The sequence below is a fragment of the Taudactylus pleione genome, unplaced genomic scaffold (assembly GCF_031769625.1).
Source record: "Taudactylus pleione unplaced genomic scaffold, aTauple2 ptg000198l, whole genome shotgun sequence".
Classification (NCBI taxonomy): Eukaryota; Metazoa; Chordata; class Amphibia; order Anura; family Myobatrachidae; genus Taudactylus; species Taudactylus pleione.
The window spans coordinates 10,920,142-10,944,692 of record NW_028284600.1 but is presented as its reverse complement, the minus strand read 5'-3'; the positions used below and the strand labels follow the sequence as shown (position 1 = coordinate 10,944,692).

The 24,551-nt window shown below is 45.1% G+C and overlaps 1 protein-coding gene across 1 annotated transcript in view; it reads left to right on the top strand.

Annotated features, from left to right (window-relative positions):
* LOC148518858 (alpha-2-macroglobulin-like protein 1) overlaps positions 1 to 24,551 on the top strand; it is a 208,252-nt gene that overhangs the window by 12,049 nt on the left and 171,652 nt on the right. The window contains exons 4-8 of the mRNA XM_088476975.1: positions 3,797 to 3,849; positions 5,639 to 5,659; positions 12,836 to 12,989; positions 13,126 to 13,210; positions 22,518 to 22,635. Of these exons, the coding sequence (XP_088333101.1) occupies positions 3,797 to 3,849; positions 5,639 to 5,659; positions 12,836 to 12,989; positions 13,126 to 13,210; positions 22,518 to 22,635 (431 nt within the window). The remainder of the gene's footprint in view (positions 1 to 3,796; positions 3,850 to 5,638; positions 5,660 to 12,835; positions 12,990 to 13,125; positions 13,211 to 22,517; positions 22,636 to 24,551) is intronic.

The window sequence follows — 24,551 nt, the reverse complement described above, 5'->3', positions numbered from 1 at the left end:
GCTGTTAAATACAAGCTCAGTTAGCTTCTGGCACATGTACATTGTGTGCTTATCTGCTAACAACAGTGCTGCTCATTATTATTCCCAGAGCCAGCCCAGGAGCCTTTCCCAAGAAACCGCTGTGTAAGGCTGGGGACGTATTTCATGCACCAGTGTAGCTGGCTGGTAAATGAGAAGCAGGACTTTACACAGACTTAAGGTGCATACACACGGAGCGATAAAACTGACCGATATAAACGATAACGATATCATTCTAATCATTATCGTTCATATCGTTCATTTTTATGTTGTTACCAACCTGTCAACGATCAACGATGCGTGTTCCCGCATGGACGATAAAGATATCTTTCATCATCCATACATGCAGGCCAACTCGGACGATATCATCAACTTTGCCTGTTCAGAGATGTGACAGAATAACTTCACTGAAAGGTATCTTTCAAGTTGTTGGTGGTACAGATCGTACCGTGTGTATGCACCTTTACTGACACATTACAGGGCAGGTTCAATTGGTAGCCAGGTTCTGTCAGAATCATCTAATCTAATCTAAAACCTTTACACAGGTTACCATGGCAGGAGAAGCTCAATTTTGTTCACACTCCATAGAACTGTGAGCAGAAATGAGTGAGGTTTCCCTCCCATTATTACCCACATTGTGAGATTGTAGTGAGAGGAAGGGAGAGATGAACGTTTATTTTTTAAATAGATGTTCCTAGGAAAGTGCATGCACAGCAGGTGCTTAAAACATTGTAAAACTATATTACTTTAACGTTTTCATAAATTTCAGAAATGTTATCAAAGCCCTGTGAAAGATGTGAAGGGTAGTTAGACCATTGCTAATGTACCCACTCACTGATTACAATTCCATTCATCTGTTTGTCACCAACAGAGGTGTAACTAGGGTCTTTGGCGCCCAGGGCAAGATGAACTCAACTATGCGACCACTAAAGGAGAGCGGCAAAAAATTGGGCATGGCCAAATACTGGAAGGGAGGTGGCCAGTGAAAATATGGCGTGTCAACATGAAACGCCACCCATTTCTTGTCAATATGGGGACATTGCTTTCCATTTCATATGCACCTTATCTATATGATGGTTTCTCACAATTTGGAAGAAATGTATCCTCCCTGGGAAGACGGCATCTTCAGTCTGTATTCACTATTTATGTACTGTAGGTCACATCGTCCGAAAGGGGATAGGTTCAATATCCCAGCAGATGGGATTTGGGCAGTCAGAATGCTGGTGCTGGAATCCTGACACTTGTCATAATCCTGTCATACCGACTGCCAGAATCTCAGAGCTATGTAATGGGGTTATGGGGGAGGCTTAGTGTTAGGGGTTAGGGTTACACACTAGGGGAAGGGTTAGGTTTAGGGTGCGGAGAGGGGGAGGTTAGGTTTAGGGTGCGGGGAGGGAAGGTTTGGTTCAGGCACAAGAGGGGTGGTTAGATTTAGGCACCAGGAAGGGAGGGTTATGGTAGGGAGAGGAGGGGGGTTAAAATACTGACCGACAAACTGGGCCCGGAATGCATAGCTCATATCCCCCTTCCCATCGTATCCCCTTTTTCTTTCTTTTCTTTCCCATTCTTTCTTCTTCCTCCCTCTACTACCCTTTTCCTATCTTACTTTATATTACCTTTATTATGGTTGAAGTCACTACAATAATTTCTTGATTATTTTTCTATGGAATGGTAAAATGAGAAAATTGTGGCGAAGTCATTTTTTCAAGACTACAAATTATTTGTATTTATGTTATGACTGACATACCTTTGTGATATATTTGTTTGTGTATCATGATTCATTTGATGACTTCAATAAACACATTTAAAAAAAATAAAAAAAGATACTGACCGGCAGGTGTTGGTATGCTAACCCTGTTGGGATGCCGGCATCGGGATTTCAAACAACAGAATCCTGAATGCTGACATCCTGTACCCACCTCTCCAAAAGATGCCTGTTTGTCTAGTCATTTAAAGAAGGTCATCATCATACAACTACTGTTCAACCAGACTTGTGCCCCCTGTGAAAAATCTCTGCCCTCTGCATCTCTCAACGGCACCATAATCTTCCTCTTGTGTCTCTCAGCCACACCATGATCTACCCCTGCATCTCTCAGCCACACCATCATCTGCCCCCCTGCATCGCTCCCTTCATTCTATGTTTATCTGTGTGTCTCTCCCGTCCTTTATTCTATGTATTTCTGTGTCTCCCCCCCTTTTTTCTATGCCTCTCTCTGTGTATCCCCCTTCATTCTATTCCTCTCTGTGTGTCCCTTCCCCTCCCCCTTCATTCTATGTCTCCCTGTGTGTCCCTTCCCCTCCCCCTTCATTCTATGCCACTCTGTGTGTCTAACCCCCATTATTATATCCCTCTGTGTGTGTCCCTTCCAATACCCCCTCCATTCTGTCTCCCTGTGTGTCTCCCCACCCCCTCACCTTCAGATGGGAGCCGGGAGTCAGTGGGGATGGTGAGGCCAGGCAGCAGGCTGAAGCTCAGGGAGCTTTATGCTGCTGTTGTGGTCACGCTCCTAACAGCAGCCCTAACAAAGTGGGAGCTGCTGCAGTAATGCCACCAAGCACCACGAGCCTTGCTTGGTGGCGCAATGGTGGTGGGTGGGCAACTGTGGTGGGTGGGTGTTGTGGGTGCAATGCCCTGGCTGGCAGCACCCCCCTCTGCTGGACCTGCCATGGCACCCAGGACATGTGACCTGCATGACAACCCTCCCCGGTTATGCCACTGGTCACCAAATAAACTTAACCTAACAATAAACACACACAGAGAGACAATTGAAATGGGTGTGGCATGCAAGATCAACAGTTAAAATATCAACATTAGGAAGGTAAACACCAAAAAGTTTACTGGTTCTGAATGTCAACAGTCAGTAGGTTTTTTTGATATTTCATCCTAACCCTAAAAATATTTAAAAAAACATATGTTGATATTTTAGTGTCAACATGTTAAATCTTGCTGATCTAAATATATGTCTAAAGAATGATGGTCAACATTCCGAATTTGTCGAACTGGATACCATTAAAAAAAAGGACAGCTAGTTATTTTATATATGGTAAGGAACTGTATGGTTGCATAGAAAGGACAGCCAAGAATCAGCACGCAATGCATAACACGACCACAACAATTGCATTACAGGTGGTCATCACCCCTCTTGTTACCCTGAACACAACTAACGGTGTTCAACTTAGCCTTCTACCATAACTACCCCCTCCCTTGGTAATGTTATGTTTCTGCCCCCATTACAGTGGTTCAGACTTCTAGAAGAAATTCCATGAAGTTAATTGCACCCAACAACAAACTACAGCTGAGCTGATTATCGGCGGCTCTCTAATGCCACAGAAATAGCTGACAACCATAAACCATAGTAACTGGGGAGGATGGGCAAATTATTTTCAGGATAGAGGCCTGACTCTTAAAGCTACAGTCTAAACTGAGCCAATAAAGTCACTCCCATTACAAATACATTGGCCACACCAAACCATCTAACCTACCACTCAACAAAGCACCCACCGTTGTGGTTTAAACACTGTAAATTATAATATAGAACCTATAGACTGCAGTGTAATATTTTACATTTTAACTACTGTCTATATTACTGTAAATGCAATCTACTATTTATTTTCATTTTCTTTAACTTTTTTATACATTTACAGCTGTTTTAACTGCATGTAATAATTGTAACAGTCAGGGTTAACTGTTAATGTACATGCCACTATTGGGAATTGATTTAATGTATTGAAAACTGTGATATATTCAAACTACATATAATCTTTTATACTTTTTCAGTGAGATTCAGAATTCTGTCCTTAGATGAAGATTTAAAACCAAAAAACATTTTGGTAAGTCTAATAATCACTCATTAAGCAAAAAAAAAAGCTGGTATTACACATATTCAATATTCTTTATGTTTAAATTGGATCTCCGCTTCCAGGGAATTATTTTGGCCAAGTAGATTTGTTTATTTTTGTGTTGAAATTAATGTAACAATAGAAAATCATTTATGTGAAATGTTTACTATTGTAGATACATTAGAAAAAAAAAATGTATATGAGTAAAATAAATAAAAAATAATATTAAATTATGAATACTTAAATTTTAGTTAATTCGCCTGGTTGAGAAACCACAATAGACTTCTCATGTTAAATAAAATACATTTAGTCATATATAAACATAAAAACATGTATTTCCACAATTATATAGCTGGAATAATAACTGCAATAGGGCGCCACTCCAATAGTATATCTGGTTTTACAGCAATGAATCAATGAATATTATTATTATTATTAATATTATTATTATTATTATTATTGGGGGACCAAAGGATGGAAATTACCACAGCATCAGGAGTCATCCACCACCGCTTAACGCGTTTTGGAATTAAGTGCCTGATTCAGAGTTGGGAATAGAGTGAGAGATAGCACTTAACTGTGTACCTGGACAAACCATGTTGCAATGCAAGGGGTGTAAATACATCATTTTGTTTTTGCATATAGGTAAATACTGGCTGCTTTTACATATAGCCCACAAATACTGCACAGCTTTATTATTACTCTACAATTTAGATGTCAGTTTGGACACCTCCCTCCCAAATCTAAATCTCTCTGCACATTTTAAATCTGCCCCACCTGCAGTGCAGCATGGTTTCACCAAGATGATCAGTTGAAAGAGATATCTCTCTCTATTCCCAACTCTGAATCAGGCCCTCTGTCCTTTGTCAAATTGTAATTTCCATCCTTTGGACCCCCTGTGGGTAAGCTGAGTATCCGGAACTTTGTTTGCCCTAGCTGTTTTATCATCTCAGCAACATTTGGGAGTAACACACGGGAGAGGAGGTGGCCACTGAATATATGGCGTGTCAACATGACACGGTACGATCTGTACCACCAACGACTTGAAGGACATCTTTCAAAGATATCTTTCAGTGAAGTCATCCTGCCACATCTCTGAACAGGCAAAGTTGACGATATCGCCCGAGTTGTCCTGCATGCATGGACGATGAAAGATATCTTCATTGTTCATGTGGGAACGCGCATCATTGGTCATTGACAGGTTGGCAAGTACATAAAAATTAACAATATGAATGATAACTATATGAACGATATCGTTATCGTTCATATCGTTCAGTTTTATCGCTCCTTGTGTACGCACCTTTAGCCTATGTGCAAATGCTCTACTAGCACCCAGTTATACCCCTTCAGCTGCACGTGGAGATGTGACTGAGTTGTGTGCTACCCAGCATTGCCCATAGTGGCGTGCGCTCGGCTCTGCAGCATCTAAAGTGTGAAAATATACAAGATTCAAGATTCATCCGCTAGTGTTGAACTTTTTGCATCAGCCCCATCGCGGTTTTCTGTGAAACAGTCATAATATTAATCAATTCAATAATGTTGTAATCTGATCATTTAAGAAACAATTATCCGATGCACGATTCAATTATATCATAGACAAATTTAATTCAGATCACTTCAGATATTTCAGATTTTTTTTCCTATAGAACTTTTTAATAGATATTTTTTTATTGATTCAAATGCAACACATTTCTTTTTGTTTTTATAAAACCACAACAGTTTCTTTTATGTACTTTAATGCGTTATTCATTTCTAAAATATATTTCTTTGTTTTTTTCAGTTCCCAGTTGTAGAATTACAGGTAAATATATATTTGGGTTAAGCAAATTACAATATACTTGTACTTTTTTAAGCCAATAAAATAATTGGGTACTTTAATGTGGTAGTTATCTAAAAATATATACTGTTTACCCTAGTTTACCTCAAAAACAGGAAAACAATACACTGTACATGTCCTTAGTCAGCAATTCCCAAATAATGGTGCTAGGAAGTGTTAAAGATAAGGGGTGGTGGCCTTTATCATGATCACTGTCTATGTATACTGTTCCTAGACCACCTTGTTAAGCTCGTTAAACACCCACATACAGGGGTGAAGAGAGAAAGGGAGCGGGTACTAAATACCTGTTGGATGGAACCTCCTAGGGTATTGGTCTGCCCCATTAACACTTCATACGTATCAGCGGCCTCTCTCTCCAGCACAGCACAATCTGCTGTGTGCTGGGCTACAGAGGGTCCAGAGAGGCTGCTGCTGCTGAAATGCAGCAGTCTCTGTCTGCATGATGTACAGAGCGGAGAGATTGCACTGATCGCTCCCCCTTGGCTGGATCCGCCCCTGGCTGAGAGGCACTCACTGTGCAACTTGCGGCACTGTGTGCGTGTTATTTGTTGGGGACTTGGCCACGCCTCCACTAGTTGGCCACACATCCCAGTACCCAGGCCCGTACTCACTCTCTACGCCCTGCCCACATACCCTTAACACATTCCCTTTATAAGCCATACCTTCTTCAGTCCTTATGCCAAATAAAGGGGTCTATTCATCATCCCTTAAAATTCTACAAAAGTAGGTGAAATTAATTATTGGGGCCATTAATTTTCAATTACTTTTGTAAAAATTAAGAATTGGGGCCATTAATCTTAAAGGTAACCCAAGAGATATCATGGATATACTTATCTTTCAGTCCCGATTTGACCCGCTGTCCCGATACTAGTTGAATGGGGACCTAAATTCATTAAGCTCCGAAAATACTACAGTACTAGACTTATAGACTTTGCATGCCCAGTTTGCTGCAGTTTGTGAAGTCATGAACATCGAATAGGTCCCAATGCTCCAAATATAATACTTTCTGTTCATCATTTAGATATAAAAATAAATTGCTTTACTAATACAGTATTTTGGTTGATTGTATCACATTCAGCACATAATAAGTTAATGTATGGAAACAGAGCTGTATAATGTGCCCACAGCATCAAGAATATGGTATTATAGCTAGTTATGTTGGTATAGTATTTATTAAGCAACTATTAAATATCTGTGTTTGTGATATAGTATATATTAGATATTCTATTATGGTATTTCAGGTGAACATTTTAAAACATATTGTAGTAGAAGTATACTGTATATATGAGTAGTATATGTGCCCCATGAACAGTTTAGCCCTGTGCATTCTGATTAAAGTACTGTAGCTGTTTGCGATGAGCTGTTTTGTTTTGGCTCGGTTAAAACCTAACTGCTCATCTCTAGTTTGCACCATTATAAAAAATTGTATATGCATGTTATATATTGTACAGTAGGCTTAAGCAAGTTGTGATATTCCAGCTGCTCCAGAATGTTTGAAGTATATTTGACAAAGCCCATATTACTTATTTGTATGCATCTTTATCTTCTGCACATATGAGTGGTTCCAGTTTTGTAGCAATCAGATCATCGGAATCAGGGGCATATTATAATGGTTGCAGGGTGTGTGGGGAACATGGGCCCCTGGGTCCAGGGGGCCCACGCACAGCACACCCTGCACCCATAATATTACTTACCTCTCCGGAGTCCCACGTCCGGCGCTGTAAAACTACTGGAAAATGGCTGTGGCAACCATTTTCCCGTCGTTTGTGCATGCGCAGTACAGGGAAAATGGCCTCCACGGCCATTTTCCCAGTGACCTGTGCATTCATTATAGACTCTGGGCACACTCTAGTGCCCAGAGACTATAACTCCAGTGCTGGCCGTGCACAGCTCAGTGCGGTGCCGGTCGCCAGGCGGAGAGGAGGGGGCCTGTGTCGGAGCTGAGTTTTTTGAACTTGTGGGAGGTTATGTTAGAATATGTAAGGCTGTAGGCAGGGGCTGGCTGGCAACTTTCAGCCTGGGAGGCAAACACGAGCAAGTGGCCCCAGCTTCTCTACCAGTACATTGTGAAACACTCTGGAGCTTGGCCCCGTTAGAGTAACGCCATCTCCAGGTGGCGTTACCCTATAGTAGCCTATGAGCTACTATTTAGTAGTAGCTATTTTGGCCCTGTTGACATATGTGTGCACTGAGGACCCAAACCAGAAAGCTTCCAGCTCTTCACCAGGGCAGGCTTTTATCGGAGCCCATCTCCAAGCAAGAGGATTTTTGTAAATTTGCATGAAAATATTAATTTACATGCAAATGCGAATTTGGGTGGAAAATATTTATCACAACCACCTTAAAAATGCATATTATGATAAATATGACCCTTAATAAAAGAAAATTGTGCTTACCTGCCATCCTTCGGTTCAGTTTTGTGGTGTTGAATGTGATTGGTCCTCTGTCCATCCATGCCAAATCTGTTTACAGCCACCAGTCATGTGGTAAGGGGGCAGATGCACACATGCTGGTATGTGGCATAGGCACAGATGGGGAGGGGGACATAGGTACCCATGGAAAGAATGCAGAGACGCAGATGGGGAGGGGTACAGACATATATGGTTAGGGGGATAAAGCTAAAATTTTTCAGGCAGTCAGAGATTGCAGGGGAAAGGTGACAGTGGGGGAGACTGCAGGAGAAAAGGAGATAGTGGGGAGACTGCAGGGGAAAAAGATATAGTGGGGAGACTGCTGTACAAGGGATAAGGGGACTGTGGTAGAGACTGCAGGGGACATTGGGACAGAGGGAGAGACTGCAGGGGAAAGGAGACCATGGGAGAGACTGCAGGGGAGAACAGTACAGTGAGAGAGACTGCAGGGGAGAATGGGAGAGTGAGAGATATTGCAAAGACTAAGGGAGCAGTGGGAGAGACTGCAGAGGAGAAGGGGACAATGGGAGAGACTGCAGGGGTGGAGAAGACAGTAGGATAGACTGCAGTGGAAAGGGAAAACCTCTGCATTGTGCTCCGCAGCTGCAGGAGTCCCAGCCATTGTCTATGCGGTGCCAATGGTATAGGAGGGAGGAAGAAGGAGAAGAGACGAAGAGAGCTGGGGCGGGGCTACTGCAGATCCAGGGAAGTAAAGTTGACCTGGTGGGGGGAGACGGCTGAGGGGAGAACATGTGTGTGAGTTTCCCGGCTTGGCAGGTTCCTCCATGATAATCTGGCCCTGCACCAAGCACCAATGATCATGGCCACTGCTTCACAGAAGCACCAAGGCCCCTCCATCTGCTTGGGCCCCTGTAAAGGTGTACCTCCTGCAGCCCTTGATGACCCTGGCTGTGCCTGCTGGCCCCTTCTTATGCTAATTGCTTTGAAGCAGCCTGATGCTGACAGCCTGAAGGCAGGTACAGAAACTTTCCAGGTGTCACTGGTATATTCAGGGCCAGATTAAGGGCCACAAGGGCCTGGAGCAGAAAATGATCAAGGGCCTATTGTGAAAAGTAAAAGTGTGGCCAGTGCTGGGTGGGAGTGGGGTGCCATGTGGGCATGTACACACTCTACACTATCAGCCTCAAATGTCTTCCTAAATACATAACAAAAGAATAATAATGATGGAGCTATTTTTATGTGGAGGCATGGGGCTGTAGTCCCATTCGGACCATTGTCAATCTGACTCTGCATGCCTGGCACCAATCTTCCTGCTCCCGTCACTTGTTCTATGTCATCCTGAAATTCACCTGTGCTGGAGACAAGGGTTGTTGGCCCAGGAAGTCTCTGCACCCTGCTATAGCACTGGTGGAATCAGTATGTTATACCGCTGGATGTAAGCCCGGCGGATGAAATACCGACGCCGGAAAGCCGGTAGATGGAGATCCCGACAGGGTAAGTATGAAGGCTATCCCTAGCCCTCTCCCCCCCTAACCTTCCCTTAGGGGTGCCTAACCATAACCTCCCCCCAGGGTGTCTAAATCTAACCCCCCCTCCCTGCACCCTAAACCTAACCTCCACCCGGGGGTGCCTGACCCTAACCCCCCCTTCCCCTAGCCTAACCCTAACCCTCCTGGGGGGGTGACTAACACTATGTTCCCCGGGAGACCCTAAACCTAACCCTTACCCCTCCCCTGCGTAGCTATCTGCTCCCAATGCCCGGCTTACCTACGATTGGTATGCCGGGCATCGGGATTTCGGCCTGGGGATAATGATAGGCGTCGGTATTTAGACACCTATCATTGGTCCCATGTCGGGAATTCACTGTTGGGAAGCCATCAGTTTGCATTTTGACCGCCGGCTTCCTGACTACATCCCGTTCATACAGATGTGCCGTAGTGAAGATATGCATTTTTGTGTATCTCTGGGTGCATCACTGCTGCTTCTCTGTGTCCATGATAATTACGTTTCTGGGTGGCAACTGGCTGCGAGCACAGAGGAGAACTTTTTTGTGGGAATGTCATGGACAGGTAGCCAGTGTTGTGTCCTATACTGCGTCATGCGTATGCTGGGGGACGCCTGCTTCAGGGGGATTTCTTGCTCCTAGTAGGTAGGTGCAAGTGGCAATACTAATGGTAATGACAGTATGCTTGAAGAGGTGCATATAGTCGCATTAGCACTCCATTAGCAAAATATACGCAACCCGAATGCAGCCACATATGTAACTGCAGCGGCCTTAATGGATATCTATGTGTTTTCTGCATTAGCATCACACCTTAACGCATGAGAAACAGGGCGAGCCTTGTTCTTAAATGTTAAAGACGGTGTTTATTTTTGAAATATGTGTGTACTATTGGGGATGGTATGGCAGAGTAATAGTATACAACAGCGCATAGGCGTCTTTATAATGAGTGCAAGGTGTGCGGTGCACATGGGCCACACCCTGCACCCATAGTTAATAAATACTTATCTCTCCACAGTTTCCGATGTGCTGCTCCGCAGCTCCATGCCGGCACTGCAGAGCACCAAAAACTCACTTGGAAAATGGCGGCGGACATTTTCCCAGTGATCTGCGCATGAGCAGAGACGATGTCCCGGAGACCCGCACATGTGCAGTAGATTCTGGCATGAAGCCAGAATCTACAGCGCTCAGTGCTTGCTCTGACACCGGACAGAGAGGAGGGGGCCCAATTGGAGGCGGCACACGGGCCCCCTCCTCTCTTAAAATCCCCCTGCACCAGCGGATCTCTAAAAGTCACAAAACAGCCCAGTACTTAACCAGTGGGGTGGTTTATTTTAGTACAGCCATGCTCACACAGACTCTCAACATGGAGTGGAGCTTCAGCAGAGCATACAGGTCACCAGCTGGTGACTGTATTTAGGAAGAGGTACAGGATACAAGCAGTTTCTATCAGTTTGAAATGCAGTGTTTTCACTGAGCAAAGTGGAATACGTCTGTATCCCACTGTGGCACTCTTTCACAGTGAAAGGATGGCATCTCGCATGCGCAGAAGACCAAACAGTGGCCATCTTGGATTGAAGCCTCCCATATGGAACTATGTGGAGATTGCACAGTAATGGAGTCAGTCTCCTCCAGTTGCCAGTTTCAAAGGGTGCACCCCTACCTCCTCCATTGCCTCTGGTGCGCTCCAGTCTGTGCGTCAGACACATATTAGCAGCGCTGTATATTGACAGCATGATTTTCCTTGCTCCTGGACATTGGGTGCAATGTGCGTAGCAGATCTCCAGGAATGAGACAAGTCACGCTGCAGCTGTGTAGTGCTACTCCTGTAAGTGGCTAGTGCACAGTCTGGAGCAAAGCATCGGGTGGCGCTCAACATCAGCCACACCCACTGGATCATTAAAACCATCCATAGCCATTCCATCAGTGCTGGACAACAGCAGCACACGCTCGGTCAGGGGTTTGATTGTTGCACAAAGGAGTACAAAAAAGTCACAGGTAGGTGAGGGAGGAACATTCTGGCAGTGGATTAGGAAACTGGGGGACATAAAACCATGCATGCTCCCTCTGCTTTGCATGAATCATCATCACCTTTACTACTGAGGATAGTGGTGGTGATTAAGTACAGAAAAAGGGAATAAAGTAAGGACTAGTTCCATGAGACATTTATACGCTGGAGTCTCTCCAGGACTACATAGTGCTTATTGTACCTGCTCCCTCCTGTGCACAGTGGTGAATTTCTCATTATTTTCAGTGCCCGGCTGCTGTCAGTCTATTCATTTGCTGAAGGTGGAGTTGGGTTGAATGAATGGAGCGGAGCTTCGGATGACCAGGGGCGGAGCTTCGGGCAACCCGGCAGTGAGGGGGGGCTTAAGCAGGAGGTGGGGAATTGGTGATTCAATGCTTCCGGCGGCCAAATCATGAAAAGATGGCCAGACATTTGTTGAATGCTGTGTGCAGCAGCTGCCCTAGTGCTGCACAATTATAACGGCCCGAGCGGCAGATAGCCCCCTGCCCCCCAGCCTAGCCTGCCCCTGGATGTATGTTACTGGGTGGTATCATTGAGTGGGAAGATGAATTGAGATGAGCAGGATCCAACAGAGCTTTCGATAGGAGGGAATCGGTATGAAATCCCGGCAGTCGGGATGCCTACTGTCAATATACCGATAGCAGCATCCCAATACTAAGGATCCCGACAAGGGTCTGTTAAGTATATTAACCTTCCCCCCTTCTCCCCCTAACCCTCCTTTTCTGCATCCTAACACTAACCTTCCCCACCCCGGACCCTAACTCTAACCCTCCCCATTAGTGAATAAACCTAACCCTTCCTCCTCGGTGCCTAACCCTAACCCTTCCCTTTAGTGCCTAACCCTAACCCTCCCCTAGCCTAACCCTAACTCCCCCCACCCTGTAATGCCTACAGTAAGTATAACCCTCCCCCCGTGGCTAAGACCTAACAAGTTCTGCTATACTTATGAACGGCATCCCGGCTGTCAGGATTCCAATGTCGGGATGTCCACTATTGTCAGTATACGTTGCCGGTCTTCTGACCAGGTAGTACATTTTCAGCACCAGGATTTCGTCAGCCGGGATGCCGGCTGTAGGTATCATAACTACATCCCGATAGGAGATATGGAAGAATTTTCCAACAGCACAAAGTAATAACAGTATGTGAAGATCCTGCTAAACTATTGCAGTCTTATAATGGCAGCAAACACACCTGTGTATAACATAATGGTCATACAACCAGCTTGTTTCCTCATTTAGGATCCAGGAAAGAATCGGATTGGTCAGTGGCTGAATGTGAGCCTCCAACAGGGAATAGCTGAGCTCTCCCTACCTCTGTCCTCTGAGCCCCAGCTAGGAGAATATTCCATCAGGGTAAAGGACACAGTACAAACCTTCACTGTAGAGGAATATGGTGAGGAGACTTCCTATTATACAATATTTATTACTGTTTTTCTGTATATTTCCCATGTTATTCATTACAGAACCCTAGTAGCGCATTAGAAATAAACAATAACAATGTTTAATTCATGTTTTATATGTATTTACAGTGCTTCCAAAGTTTGAGGTCTCCCTGGAGTTCCCAAAGTTTGTTATGTACAACAGTGAAAACTTCACAATTAAACTATGTGGAAGGTGAGTATAATGATGGATATGTGACAGAGCTTTAAAAAATAAATGAGAATCGTTTTTGTTTAGTTTGTATAGTAGGACTACAGTATATCCACTGCAGGCGTCACATTTGTAGAATGGGCACATTTATTCTAGGATTATAGAAAGAACACCATTTGGAATATCCTATGAGTGGTGACATCAAACTAAATAGTCCCATACAAAAGACACCAAGGGACTAGCATAGTGAGAACTCGGTTTATTTTGCTCAAAATTGCCAAAATCCAACATATGTGGCCTGATTCTGATTTGTGAGATAAGAATAAAAAAAGGGTAATTAACTTTGTACTGTGGTAAAACCAGGGAGCACAGCAGGTAGGCAGGGGCGTATCTATAATGGGTGCAGGGTGTGCAGGGAACACGGGCCCCTGGGTCCAGGGGGGCCCCACACCCTGCACCCATAGTAATACTTACCTCTCCGGAGTCCCACGTCGGCGCGGGGGTCCGGCGCTGTAAAACGACTGGAAAATGGCCACAGCGGCCATTTTTCTGGTGACCTGTGCATACACTATAAACTCTGGGCACACTGTAGTGCCCAGAGTCTATAACGCCAGCGCTGGCCGCGCACAACTCAGTGAGCTGCCGGGCGGAGAGGAGGGGGCCCGTGTTTGAGACTGCACACAGGCCCCCTCCTCTCTAGAAACACCCCTGCAGGTAGGGCAGATGTCAAATGTGCAGAGAGATTTCAATTTTATAGGGGTGTGTCCAGACCATACTACTCTCCCGGAAGGTGTGGGAGACTCTCGAGTTTGCTGGCAGTCCCATGGACCTTTGGAAGAGTAGGTAGCCCCAAATCCTACTCACTTCCTAGCAAAGTGGGCACTATGGGGAGGAAAATGCCTCAAATTATGTGTAAATGGGGAGGGGACATGACCAATATGATGTATTTCTAAGAAAGTCATTTTATATTGGCACCGCCTCCTTTAATCGGAATCGGATTTTATTGGCCAAGTATAAAGATATAAGTAATTCATTTTGGCGGCTGCTCCACCCATAACATATAAAAAAACAGCAACCATAACACACCCATAAAATAAAGAAACACTCTCATACTAATAATACAATACATCGCAGATGCCAGGACCTAATATTCTCTAGGCTAATCCCTGATTATTCAGCACAATAACTGCCTGGGGCAAAAAGTTATTTAAGTGCCTAGTAGTTTTAACGCGGCACGATCTATAACGACTACCTGATGGGCGGTGCTGAGACAAGTCGTAACCGGGGTGCATTCCATCTCTCACAATATTTCTCACAATATTTTTTGCTCGCCCTACGATCCTAATCAGATACAATTCTTTAATAGGAGGAAGATTAACACCGATAATTCTTTCCGCCGCCCTGATTACTCTGTCCAGTCTATTCTTCTCTCACTGTCCCGGATGAGGCCAATAACCGTGGTATCATCCGCAAATTTCAAGAGCTTCACGGATGGGTCACTCAAAGTGAAGTCATTCGTACAGTATATAAGGAAAAAAACAGGGCGCATAGAGCACATCCTTTGGGAGCCCCCATACTAATTATCCTAACACTTGATGTAAATCTCCCAAACCCAACTTGCTGCTTCCTGTCCTCCAAGAAATTAACAATCCAGCAGCAAGTAGCCACTGGGACTCCCAAACTAACAAGTTTGGGGTACAATAAACGTGGAACGATTGTGTTAAATGCCAAGCTGAAGTCCACAAACAATACCCTTGAATATGTTTCTGGCAAATCCAAATGCTGGAGAACAAAATGCAGTGCCATGTTAACTGCATCATCTACTGACCTGTTTGCTCGATAGGCAATAGGGGCCAATAGGGGCCTTGTAATGTCCTTTAGGTGGGTTAACAGTATTCGCTCAAACGTTTTCATGATCACAGATGTCAACGCTACTGGTCTGTAATCATTCAACCCCTTTACAGAGGATTTCTTATGCACTGGAACAATCATGGAAGACTTCCAACAAAACGGAACTACACATGACTCCAATGAGTGATTAAATATTCTCGTAAAAACAGGTGCCAGCTGTTCTGCACAGATTGTTAAACTTGATGGTGATACCCCATCTGGACCAGGAGCTTTCCTAGACCTCAGGCTTCTGAACAACTTTTATACATCCTTCACGCCCACCATTATTGCAGGTACCATTCCCATAGAAATAATGGGAGGATCCTCCAATCGAACAGTAGAGTTCGAATTAGTAATCAATCTGCAAGCGGTGGGGCCTAGTGACACTTATCGTCCCTCCCTCACCTCTAGTCAGCTGCATCTCTCCTCTGGGCTTTTTCCAGTGGAAAGACTGCAAAAGTAGGTACTGTAAGTGTGGTTCAGATGAGAGGCATATTTATAATGAGTGCAAGGTGTGTGGTGCACACGGGCCCCTGGGTCCAGGGGGGCCCACGCACCGCACACCCTGAAACCAATTTCGTATACTTACCTCTCCGACGGGCTGGTGCTAGCTGCAGAAATCACTGGGTGTCACGGTTCAGGTTTTGGGATTGGTGAACCAGAACTGGGTTGATGAACAGAGACACCTGGACTAGTGGGTAGTTGGAATTTAGATGGTTTAATTTAATTCTTGGTCATACAGCTGAATGAGAATTTTTATATGATATGTAGAATAATGTTCTCTATGCAGAGATGCGCAACAACAGATACTGAATAAAACTATAACACAAAAAATCCCGGGAGTACACAAAGTAACGTGTCGACAAGAACTGTAGACTTGGAACTGTAGAATTGGACGAAGAATATTAAAACTTGAAATAGAGTCCGGGCTGAGGTTTACTGAATAAGAATTGGATACTTGAATGTGACTCCTGGGTGGAGTACGCTAGATTGGAGTGAGAACTTGAGTCTGACTCCGGGATGGAGTATGCTGGATTGGAGAGAACACTTGAATAGGACTCCGGGATGGAGTGTGCTGGATTGGGTGAGCACTTTGAATAGGACTCCAGGATGGAGTGTGCTGGATTGGGTGAGCACTTTGAATAGGACTCCGGGATGGAGTGTGCTGGATTGGGTGAGCACTTTGAATAGGACTTCGGGAAGGAGTGTGCTGGATTGGGAGAGCACTTTGAATAGGACTCCGGGATGGAGTGTGCTGGACTGGAAGCAGGAGTACTCCCGACTGGAGTATACAGGAACTTGAGGCAGGCAAACTGGAAAGGAAACCAGCGGAGCTCAAGAACATAGGTCTTGCTGTAGCAAAGAGCACCATTGTACTGGCAATGAGACAGAGTCAGGGAAGGGCTTTTATACCCCTGATCGGATGCTGATTGGCTGGAGCAACTGGAGAGTGCTGCTGACTAGATGGATCTGGGCCACCTGACTTGATCCAAGATGGCCGCGCCCATGATCCGGAGGTCTGACACACTAAAGTGCAGGCAGTGCATGGAAGTGTGGCTGGGACACCTAGGCAACAGCGGTTATGCAGGAAACCACCTTCAGGCATAGGCCACACTCTGGATTCCACTGACAGCAGCAGCCGGCGACTCAGCAAGGCGCGATGACATAAGTGCATGGGAAGATACAGGGGTCTCAGCCGGAGGTCTCTAGCACGGTTTGTGACACCGGGAAAATGGTCACCGGTGATTCACGCATGCGCAGGTGCCATTTTTACGGAGACCTGTGCATGTACAGAAGACTGGAACAATACCAGAGTCTACTGAGGCGCTTAAGAGGAGGCCTCCCGATCGGAGCCTGCACACGGGCCCCCTCCAAGTGCCTTTGGTTCAGACTCTTATTGCAGTGTAAAAATAAAGCTGCCCAATATTTACCCTGCATGCAAACATAATGAATGTTTTGCTCCCCTTGCAGTGCAAAATGGTTTGCCCATGTGAACAGTTACTTGTTCTTTTTTTTAAATTTATTCCAAACTCTTAATAGGTCCCATGAGTTCAAAATTAAGCAATGTCATTGCTTGGCCTTACCAACCTAAGCACCACAACTACTTATAATCTGAATTCACGCCATGCCAGGAGGGAATAGAGACAAAGGCCTGTATTCAATTAGAGATGGAAAGTCGGAAAAGTTTTGCCTGTCCAATTTCCGCCTCATTCGCCTGTTTCAGAGGAGAAATCCATGGGCGCGCATTCCCACTTTTCGCTCTATTTAATTCCAAAACCAGCGAAAATGGAAAGCGGCGAATGCAGAACAGGCGGAAAGTACTGTCAGAATTGGGGAATTCAGTTTGTACCCCAGAAAAAGATGCAGTTATGCTGGGCATACACTATACAATTATCTGTCAAATATCTGTCCAATCTGGCTGGTTGGAATGAAAACCTGGTAATGTATGGGAGCAAATGACAATCGACCATAGCACTAGCATCCAAAGACGCAGCTGCTGTGCAAAAGTGTACAACCCTGAATCAGGCCCATTATTTGTAGCTGGAAACTGAACAGAACTGGTCACAGGTTAACACAGAACTGAATTTTATACAGTAGATGTGTTCTCAGCAGGGCCGCCACCAGGGGTGGCACTGCCAGGCATCAAATTACATCAAATAAATATTCACAAAGGTAAAAGGATATACTACAGAAATATAAACGCAATAAAATGCATCATTAAAAATTGATTGAAAAAATAAATAATAATATTGTCACAGACGTGGGGTTTTGAGACTGTGTTCCCGGGCTGGGTCTTGGACCTGTATTATTCAACTCAGATGCTCTCTGGAGGAGAGTTGGTTTGATGAAGTTCATACGCATGAAAGAGTGTGCAGGACAAGAAGGAACCTATGAGTGCATGCAGTTAGATGGTAGAAAGCTGATGACAGCACAGGATTGTGCCGAGGTTGCGGTGATGGTGCCGATGTTGAGGCAATAGCCGTAGATTACCAGTCTAGAATTGGAGATGGCTTTGAGAGCCGAAGGTGGCTGATAAGGTGATGGCAGCATGGGAGCTGCTAGCAGTGGTGTAACTAGGGCAGGGCGTGCGGGGTGCGTGTCCTGGATGCCGTGGGACCGGCGGCGTGGGGGGGTACCGGCCCTAGTTAGCCAGTGTAGCGCCGACCACAGTGAGTGCGGTCAGTGCTACACATTTACACAGGACCGGCGCTAGGCTTCCAGCGCCGGTCCTGTGCTGCACAGCTGAGCCCGTTCCCTCCCCCTGAGCGCTTGCCCAATAGCGCCAGGAGGAGGGTGGCAAGAGGGCTCAGACTGCATAACACACATGTGTGTGTTATGCAGTCTGAGGGCTCAGACTGCACAACACACACATCGCCGCCAGCACTGGCGGTGATGTGTGTGTTAATCAGCAGCCAATGAGAGTCAGACAGACTCTCATTGGCTGCTGCTGCTGCACACACATTACTGCCGAGCGGCCGAATCAACAGCCAATGAGAGTTAGATAGACTCTCATTGACTGCTGCGCGCCCACTGCAAGAGCGGGGCTTCCATCCGGCTCCTGCAGTGGTAATGGGAGAAACGTCATGATATCATGACATCTCTCCCATAATGCAGAGCGGCCCGGCCCGGGAGGATGGACGTGCTGATGGCGGCGGGAGCAAGAGCGTGGATACAGGTAAGTATTTTTCTTTTGTTTCATTGTAGTGTGTATTTCGGGGGGCGCTCTATTACAAAGAAGGGGACTAATACTGGGGGCACTACTGGGGGGATACTACTGTGGGCACTGCTTCAGGTAGGGGGGGACCAGTACTGGGGACTACTACTGGGTGGGGGATACTACTGGGGGCACTGCTTCGGGGGGGACCACTACTGGGGGGGATACTACTGGGGGGATTCTACTGAGGGTACTGCTTCAGGGGGGTCCACTACTGGGGGGGATACTACTATGGGCACTGCATCATGGGGGACCACTACTGGGGACTACCACTGGGGGGGAATACTACTGTGGGCACTGCATCATGGGGGATCACTACTGGGGACTACCACTGGGGGGATACTACTGTGGGCACTGCATCATGGGGAACAACTACTGGGGACTACCACTGGGGGGGATACTACTGTGGGCACTGCATCAAGGGGGACTCCTACTGGGGTAACTATATAAAGGGCACTGTATAGGAGGGACTACTACTGGGGGCACTACTGGGGACACTATATAAGGGGCTCACTACTGGGGGCACTGTACAGGGGGGTCCACTACATGGGGCACTGTATATGGGGGATCACTACTGGGGGCCTGCATATGAGGGATCAGTACTGGGGGCACTGTATAAGGGGAACTAATGGGGGGCTGCATAAGGGGGACCACTACAGGGGGCACTGTGTAAGGGGCACTGCATATGTGGGACCACTACTGGGGGCCTGCATAAGGGGAACTAATCAGGGCCTGCATAAGTGGGACCACTACTAGGGGCACTGCAAGGGGGGGGACTGTATAAGGGGCACTGCATTAACGTGCAAATGGAAAGAAATGTTCCCAGTGACAAGAAAGGGGTGTGTCATGTTGACATGCCCCATTTTTCAGTGGCCACGCCCATTTTTTACTGCACGCGCCTGCGGCATGCACACATTGGGGGGGTGGGCTCCGTTTTCAAATTTGCCCTGGGCTCCAAATACCCTAGTTATGCCACTGGCTGCTAGGTGCGGCTAGGAAGCCGTATGAAGAACGATGGTAGCTCGGAAGTTACTTGGGGTGGCTGGGTAGCCGTATGGAGATTGATGGTAGCTCGGAAGCTACTTGGTGTGGCTGGATAACCATAAGATGAGTGGTGGCAGTACGGACTGCTTGGAATAGCTGAGAAGCCATAAGATGAATGGTGGCAGTATGGACTGCTTGGAGTGGCTAAGAAGCCGTAAGATGAATGGTGGCAGTACAGACTGCTTGGAGCGCCTGAGAAGCCATAAGTTGAATGGTGGCAGTACGGACTGCTTGGAGTGGCTGAGAAGCCGTAAGATGAATGGTGGCAGTACGGACTGCTTGAAGTGGCTGAGAAGCCGTTTGGAGCAATAATTACTAGAGGGTAGTAATTACTTTTAGGGAGCACAGTGAGGAGGCTCACTTAGTTAAACTAAGGGACTTGTTGCACTGGCAACTTGTAAGAGCAGTGGAGATCTTTTATAGGAAGTGCAGGATGCTGAAAATGAGGGAGAAGCATTCTATTGGAGGAGACAGCGTCACATGGGCAATCCAAGATGGCCACGCCCATGAACCGAAGGACCGCAGCAGCACACGTGTGAGACACCGGACCAGAGGCAGCAGTCAGAATGCAGGAGCCAACAGAGAGCAGGAGGAGAGACCACCCACATCGAGAGGCAAGAGGAAACCCGCAGGAGCTGACCAGCAGAAACCCAGAGAGCTGCGATACAGGTAAGTGCCGGGGTCTGATTCTGGGGTCTCTATTGCGGGCTATGACAAATATTAATGAATGAATGGAGAGTACTAATGAGTGGTTTCCTAGCAACACATTTCACGGAACCAACGTCTGCTTCCTCAGGCTGATGGCTATGGAATCAGCAACCTAGCCCTTAAGTTGGGAACTATGGGTGTGTTGATGATGATTGACAGAACACTTAATTCTAGTTAAAACTAATTGAAATTAGTGAAATTAACTTAATAATGCTGATATAAGTGTGGCTAACTAGTACTAGGGTTGTATATATATGATATATTAATGAATTAATAATATATGAAATGAAAATGTTCAGAGAAATGTATTAATAGATGAGAGGGGTTTAAGAACTGGGGAGCGGTATTTAAAACGGGTTGTGGAGATTGCGATAGCGGAGAGCTGTAAAATGTCTCTATTCTGAAGGCCAATGCAGAGATAACCCGTCCGGGACTACAAACAGTGGAAACCTGCAGGCCGATTTGCGCTACTAATGCTTAGTGGCTGTCAACGGCGACGGTTGCCATGGTGATTTACAACAAGTGACGCTGAACTACATAAAACAACTAGAAGTGACAAAACTACTTTGCTAAGTTACACTGATCAATTCTAAGTGCGGCATATGTACATCTGTGTGCGAATGGGTTTTAATCTGTATATGAAGTGCTATGATGCAGCATTCGCATCTTTTTCTTATTCTGTTGTGCTTCATTTGCGTCATTGTACATGTTTAAAATTAATTCCTGTGTGGCTAAATTCACAGCCCAGCAGTGTAGAACACTTTGAAAGGTGTTTTGCTGTGTATGCGAAGCTAATATGATGCAAATTTGAAGAAAAATTTGCTACGCTACATCTGTCATAACAGCTCAGTGTCATTCGGTACTAATAAAATAGGCAGAACACCCCCCCACACACACCGGGAGGGATTATGCAGAGAAAGGCTGAGCTGTGGATAATGTGGGTAGAGCTACACTGGGGTGGGAAAACAATTGATGTGTAAACATGCTTAAAAATGCTCAAAGTCTGGGCTGTGGAGGTGGTTATTATAATAACATGTCAACAATCACCACTCGTGGACCCTCAGTCAATCAGGAGTGGCTGCTGCGGCCACTCCTGATTGGCTGCCATTCCACACCACAACAAAATAATAATATTTTGGTAACTGGATTTTGCAAGAGTATTTTATTTTTGGATCCAAGGACTATTATTGAGTTCCATGAATTCATTGTCAATCCATCTAACACCGACACACATCAGGTTCTGAGAAATAAATGTCCAAGGTTCACTTTACTTCCATTTCAAGGTAAGTATACTACATAATCTTGTAGGACCTTGCATTGGGTATACTGATTTGCACTTTGCAGGCTTGTTATATGTGTTTCCCCCAATAATACACATAGATCCGGAGTTATTCAATGACAACATTGGCAGGTTCTATATTACATTCTGCAACCAATGTTAAACCATGGTGAAATCACCGAAAAAGGACGAGGGCACATTTGTATCCTATGAGAACAAAATTCCTTTATGTTATTACACAGTATTGTTGTTTTTCATTTTTTTCATATATCTCTGAAACAAACCGAGAACACTATCAATAAGTTTTTTTTTAATTTATAATAAATCAAAGATAGAGCCGGAACTACCTTTCAATTCCAAATACTTCTCCTGAGGGGCCTTGTTGAAAAGCTCCTAATGTTCATGGCTGTACATCTGCATTTACTATCAGAGCTCACAGGGAACTTGGCGCCAGTCACATGCACTCTTATTTAAGTAAATAAGAAGCAAATTTTGTGCAAGAAAGTTGGTCGACAAGACCGAGTTGCCCGGGACCTTACACGCTGAGAGGGGCAGTTTAGTGAGACTGAAGCCAAAGTGTATGAGGATACATCTGTACTTTGTTTTAAAAAAAAAAAAAAATAGAGAGAAATGGAATTTTGTGTGTTTTATGGCATATTCATATTTACATGCTATTTGTTTCCAATCCCTCTTAGATATACCTACGGGAAACCAGTCCAAGGGAACTATAGTGTTAAAATTTGCCAAAAGCATAAAAGATTTTGGATAATGAGCCCTGATGTTTCTGATTTGTGTGCTCCTTTCAGAGGAAAGGTGAGATCAAAATAATGTATGTTAGATTGTTTACATTATTACAGTGTATAACTTGTATAAAAAAAGAAGTACAGTATTATACATCTACTACATGATATTATGTTACAGTAGATTTCCTAAATATATATTATTTGGACTTCATTTACTATGGGTCCTATTACTTCCAGTGTCTCTGTTTGAATTTTATGTATAGTTAATTAGTAATAAATGTTTCTATTATCTTGGGCAATCTAGCATCTAACTTCAAAATACTGTAATAGTAACTAACCTTTGTGTGTGTACATAATTTTGTTATGATTAAAGCTGCGTATACTAAGACACATAAGCTAAGTGCTTACATAGGTATTGACAATCTATACATACAGTAAGTACATTATGCTTGTTTAAACAAATGTTTGCTTTTACCATGTAACTGGAAGTGAATAAATACAGGAATGTTCATAGTGTACACAAGGAAAATGGTAAAGTAGGTGTTTCAGTATGGCGTACACTTATACTGAGCATGTTCCAATAATAAAACCAAAAAAAAAAACAGAAAGCGCCAATCTCGTACATTACTGTTTAAGGATAAAAGAAGGCTGTCATTATCCTGGGATAGCTTAAACCACCAGGTTTTACGCTGGTTTGAGTGATGGTCAACTGGTATACCTTTACCAATAGATAGTGTTATAGGTGTGAATTTTATAAGTGTCACAAGCCACTGTCTCAGCTTGTTACCTTCTTGTGCCCCAGCTGTTGCTTCCCTTCTGGGACACAAAGTTCTTCGACTGCAGTTTCAAACAGTCCTCTCTATTGCCGGGCAATGTAGTCACTGAACAGGGACAGCACCTGCGGTTGCTAGGAGATCTAGACACCGAGCTGCTGCGCGCAATTCTGGGTCTACTGGTTGACATGCTTTTCCTCAACTGCTGGCTATTAGCAAAAGGTCTACCTTACATGCCATTGGTATGATATGTTTTATAAGCCTGCTGGTTTAGTGCAATCTTGATGGTTTTAGCATTTCCTAGCATGTCTTCCCGGTTCCTGTCAGTCTTTCTCCTGCCTGTCAGTGTCTAACTGTGAGAGACTCCTGCCTTTGCTGTGATACCTGCCGAACATTTTTGAGTTCACTTAGTGAAGCTTCCAGCATGCTGCAGGCTCCTCTAGTCTGCACCTGTGGCACAACCATCTAGAGCCAGGTCAACTCAGCCCTCAAGGCCACACCTCGGCCCCCAAGGCTGAATCTTGTCACCAAGGTCGCACCTCAGCCCTCAACGCCACATCTTTACTTAGGGCTGCACTTGGGTTCTCAAAACTGCACATCGGCTCTCAAAAACCCAAATTTTCCAATGAAGCTGCACCTCAGCTCTCAAGGATGCATCTTGCCACCAAAGCTGCACCTCAGCCCTCAAGGCTGCACCTTTGTAGACTTGATCACTAGTCTGCATTAAGGTCACTCCATGTGACCTCATTACTACCTTTGAACCCAGCATAAGCCTGTACCATCATCAGCCGCTTAACCTTATGTGGTCACCGTGACTGCCGTATAAGGGTCTGGAATGAAAGATCTACAGTAAAAAAGGTAGACAAAGTCTAGATAGACACCAGATTTTAGATAGTCAATAGGTCAACAGGGAAAAAAGGTTGACACAATAAAGGTCAACATGCAAGAATGTCGACAGGTACAAATGGTCAGCATGGTCAAAAGGTCAACACAAAAATGGTCGACACATGATTTTTTTGTTTTCTAACCCTAAGCTTCGCCCTAACCAGAAACCTCCCCTCAGTGCCTAACCCACCCTCCTAGTGCCTAACTCTAACCATCCTTTCTAGATCCTAACCCTAACCCTCCGGTATGTGCCTAACCCTCCCTCCTGGTGCCTGACCCTAACCATCAGCGTAAGTGCCTAACCCTAACCCTCCGGTAAGGGCCTAGC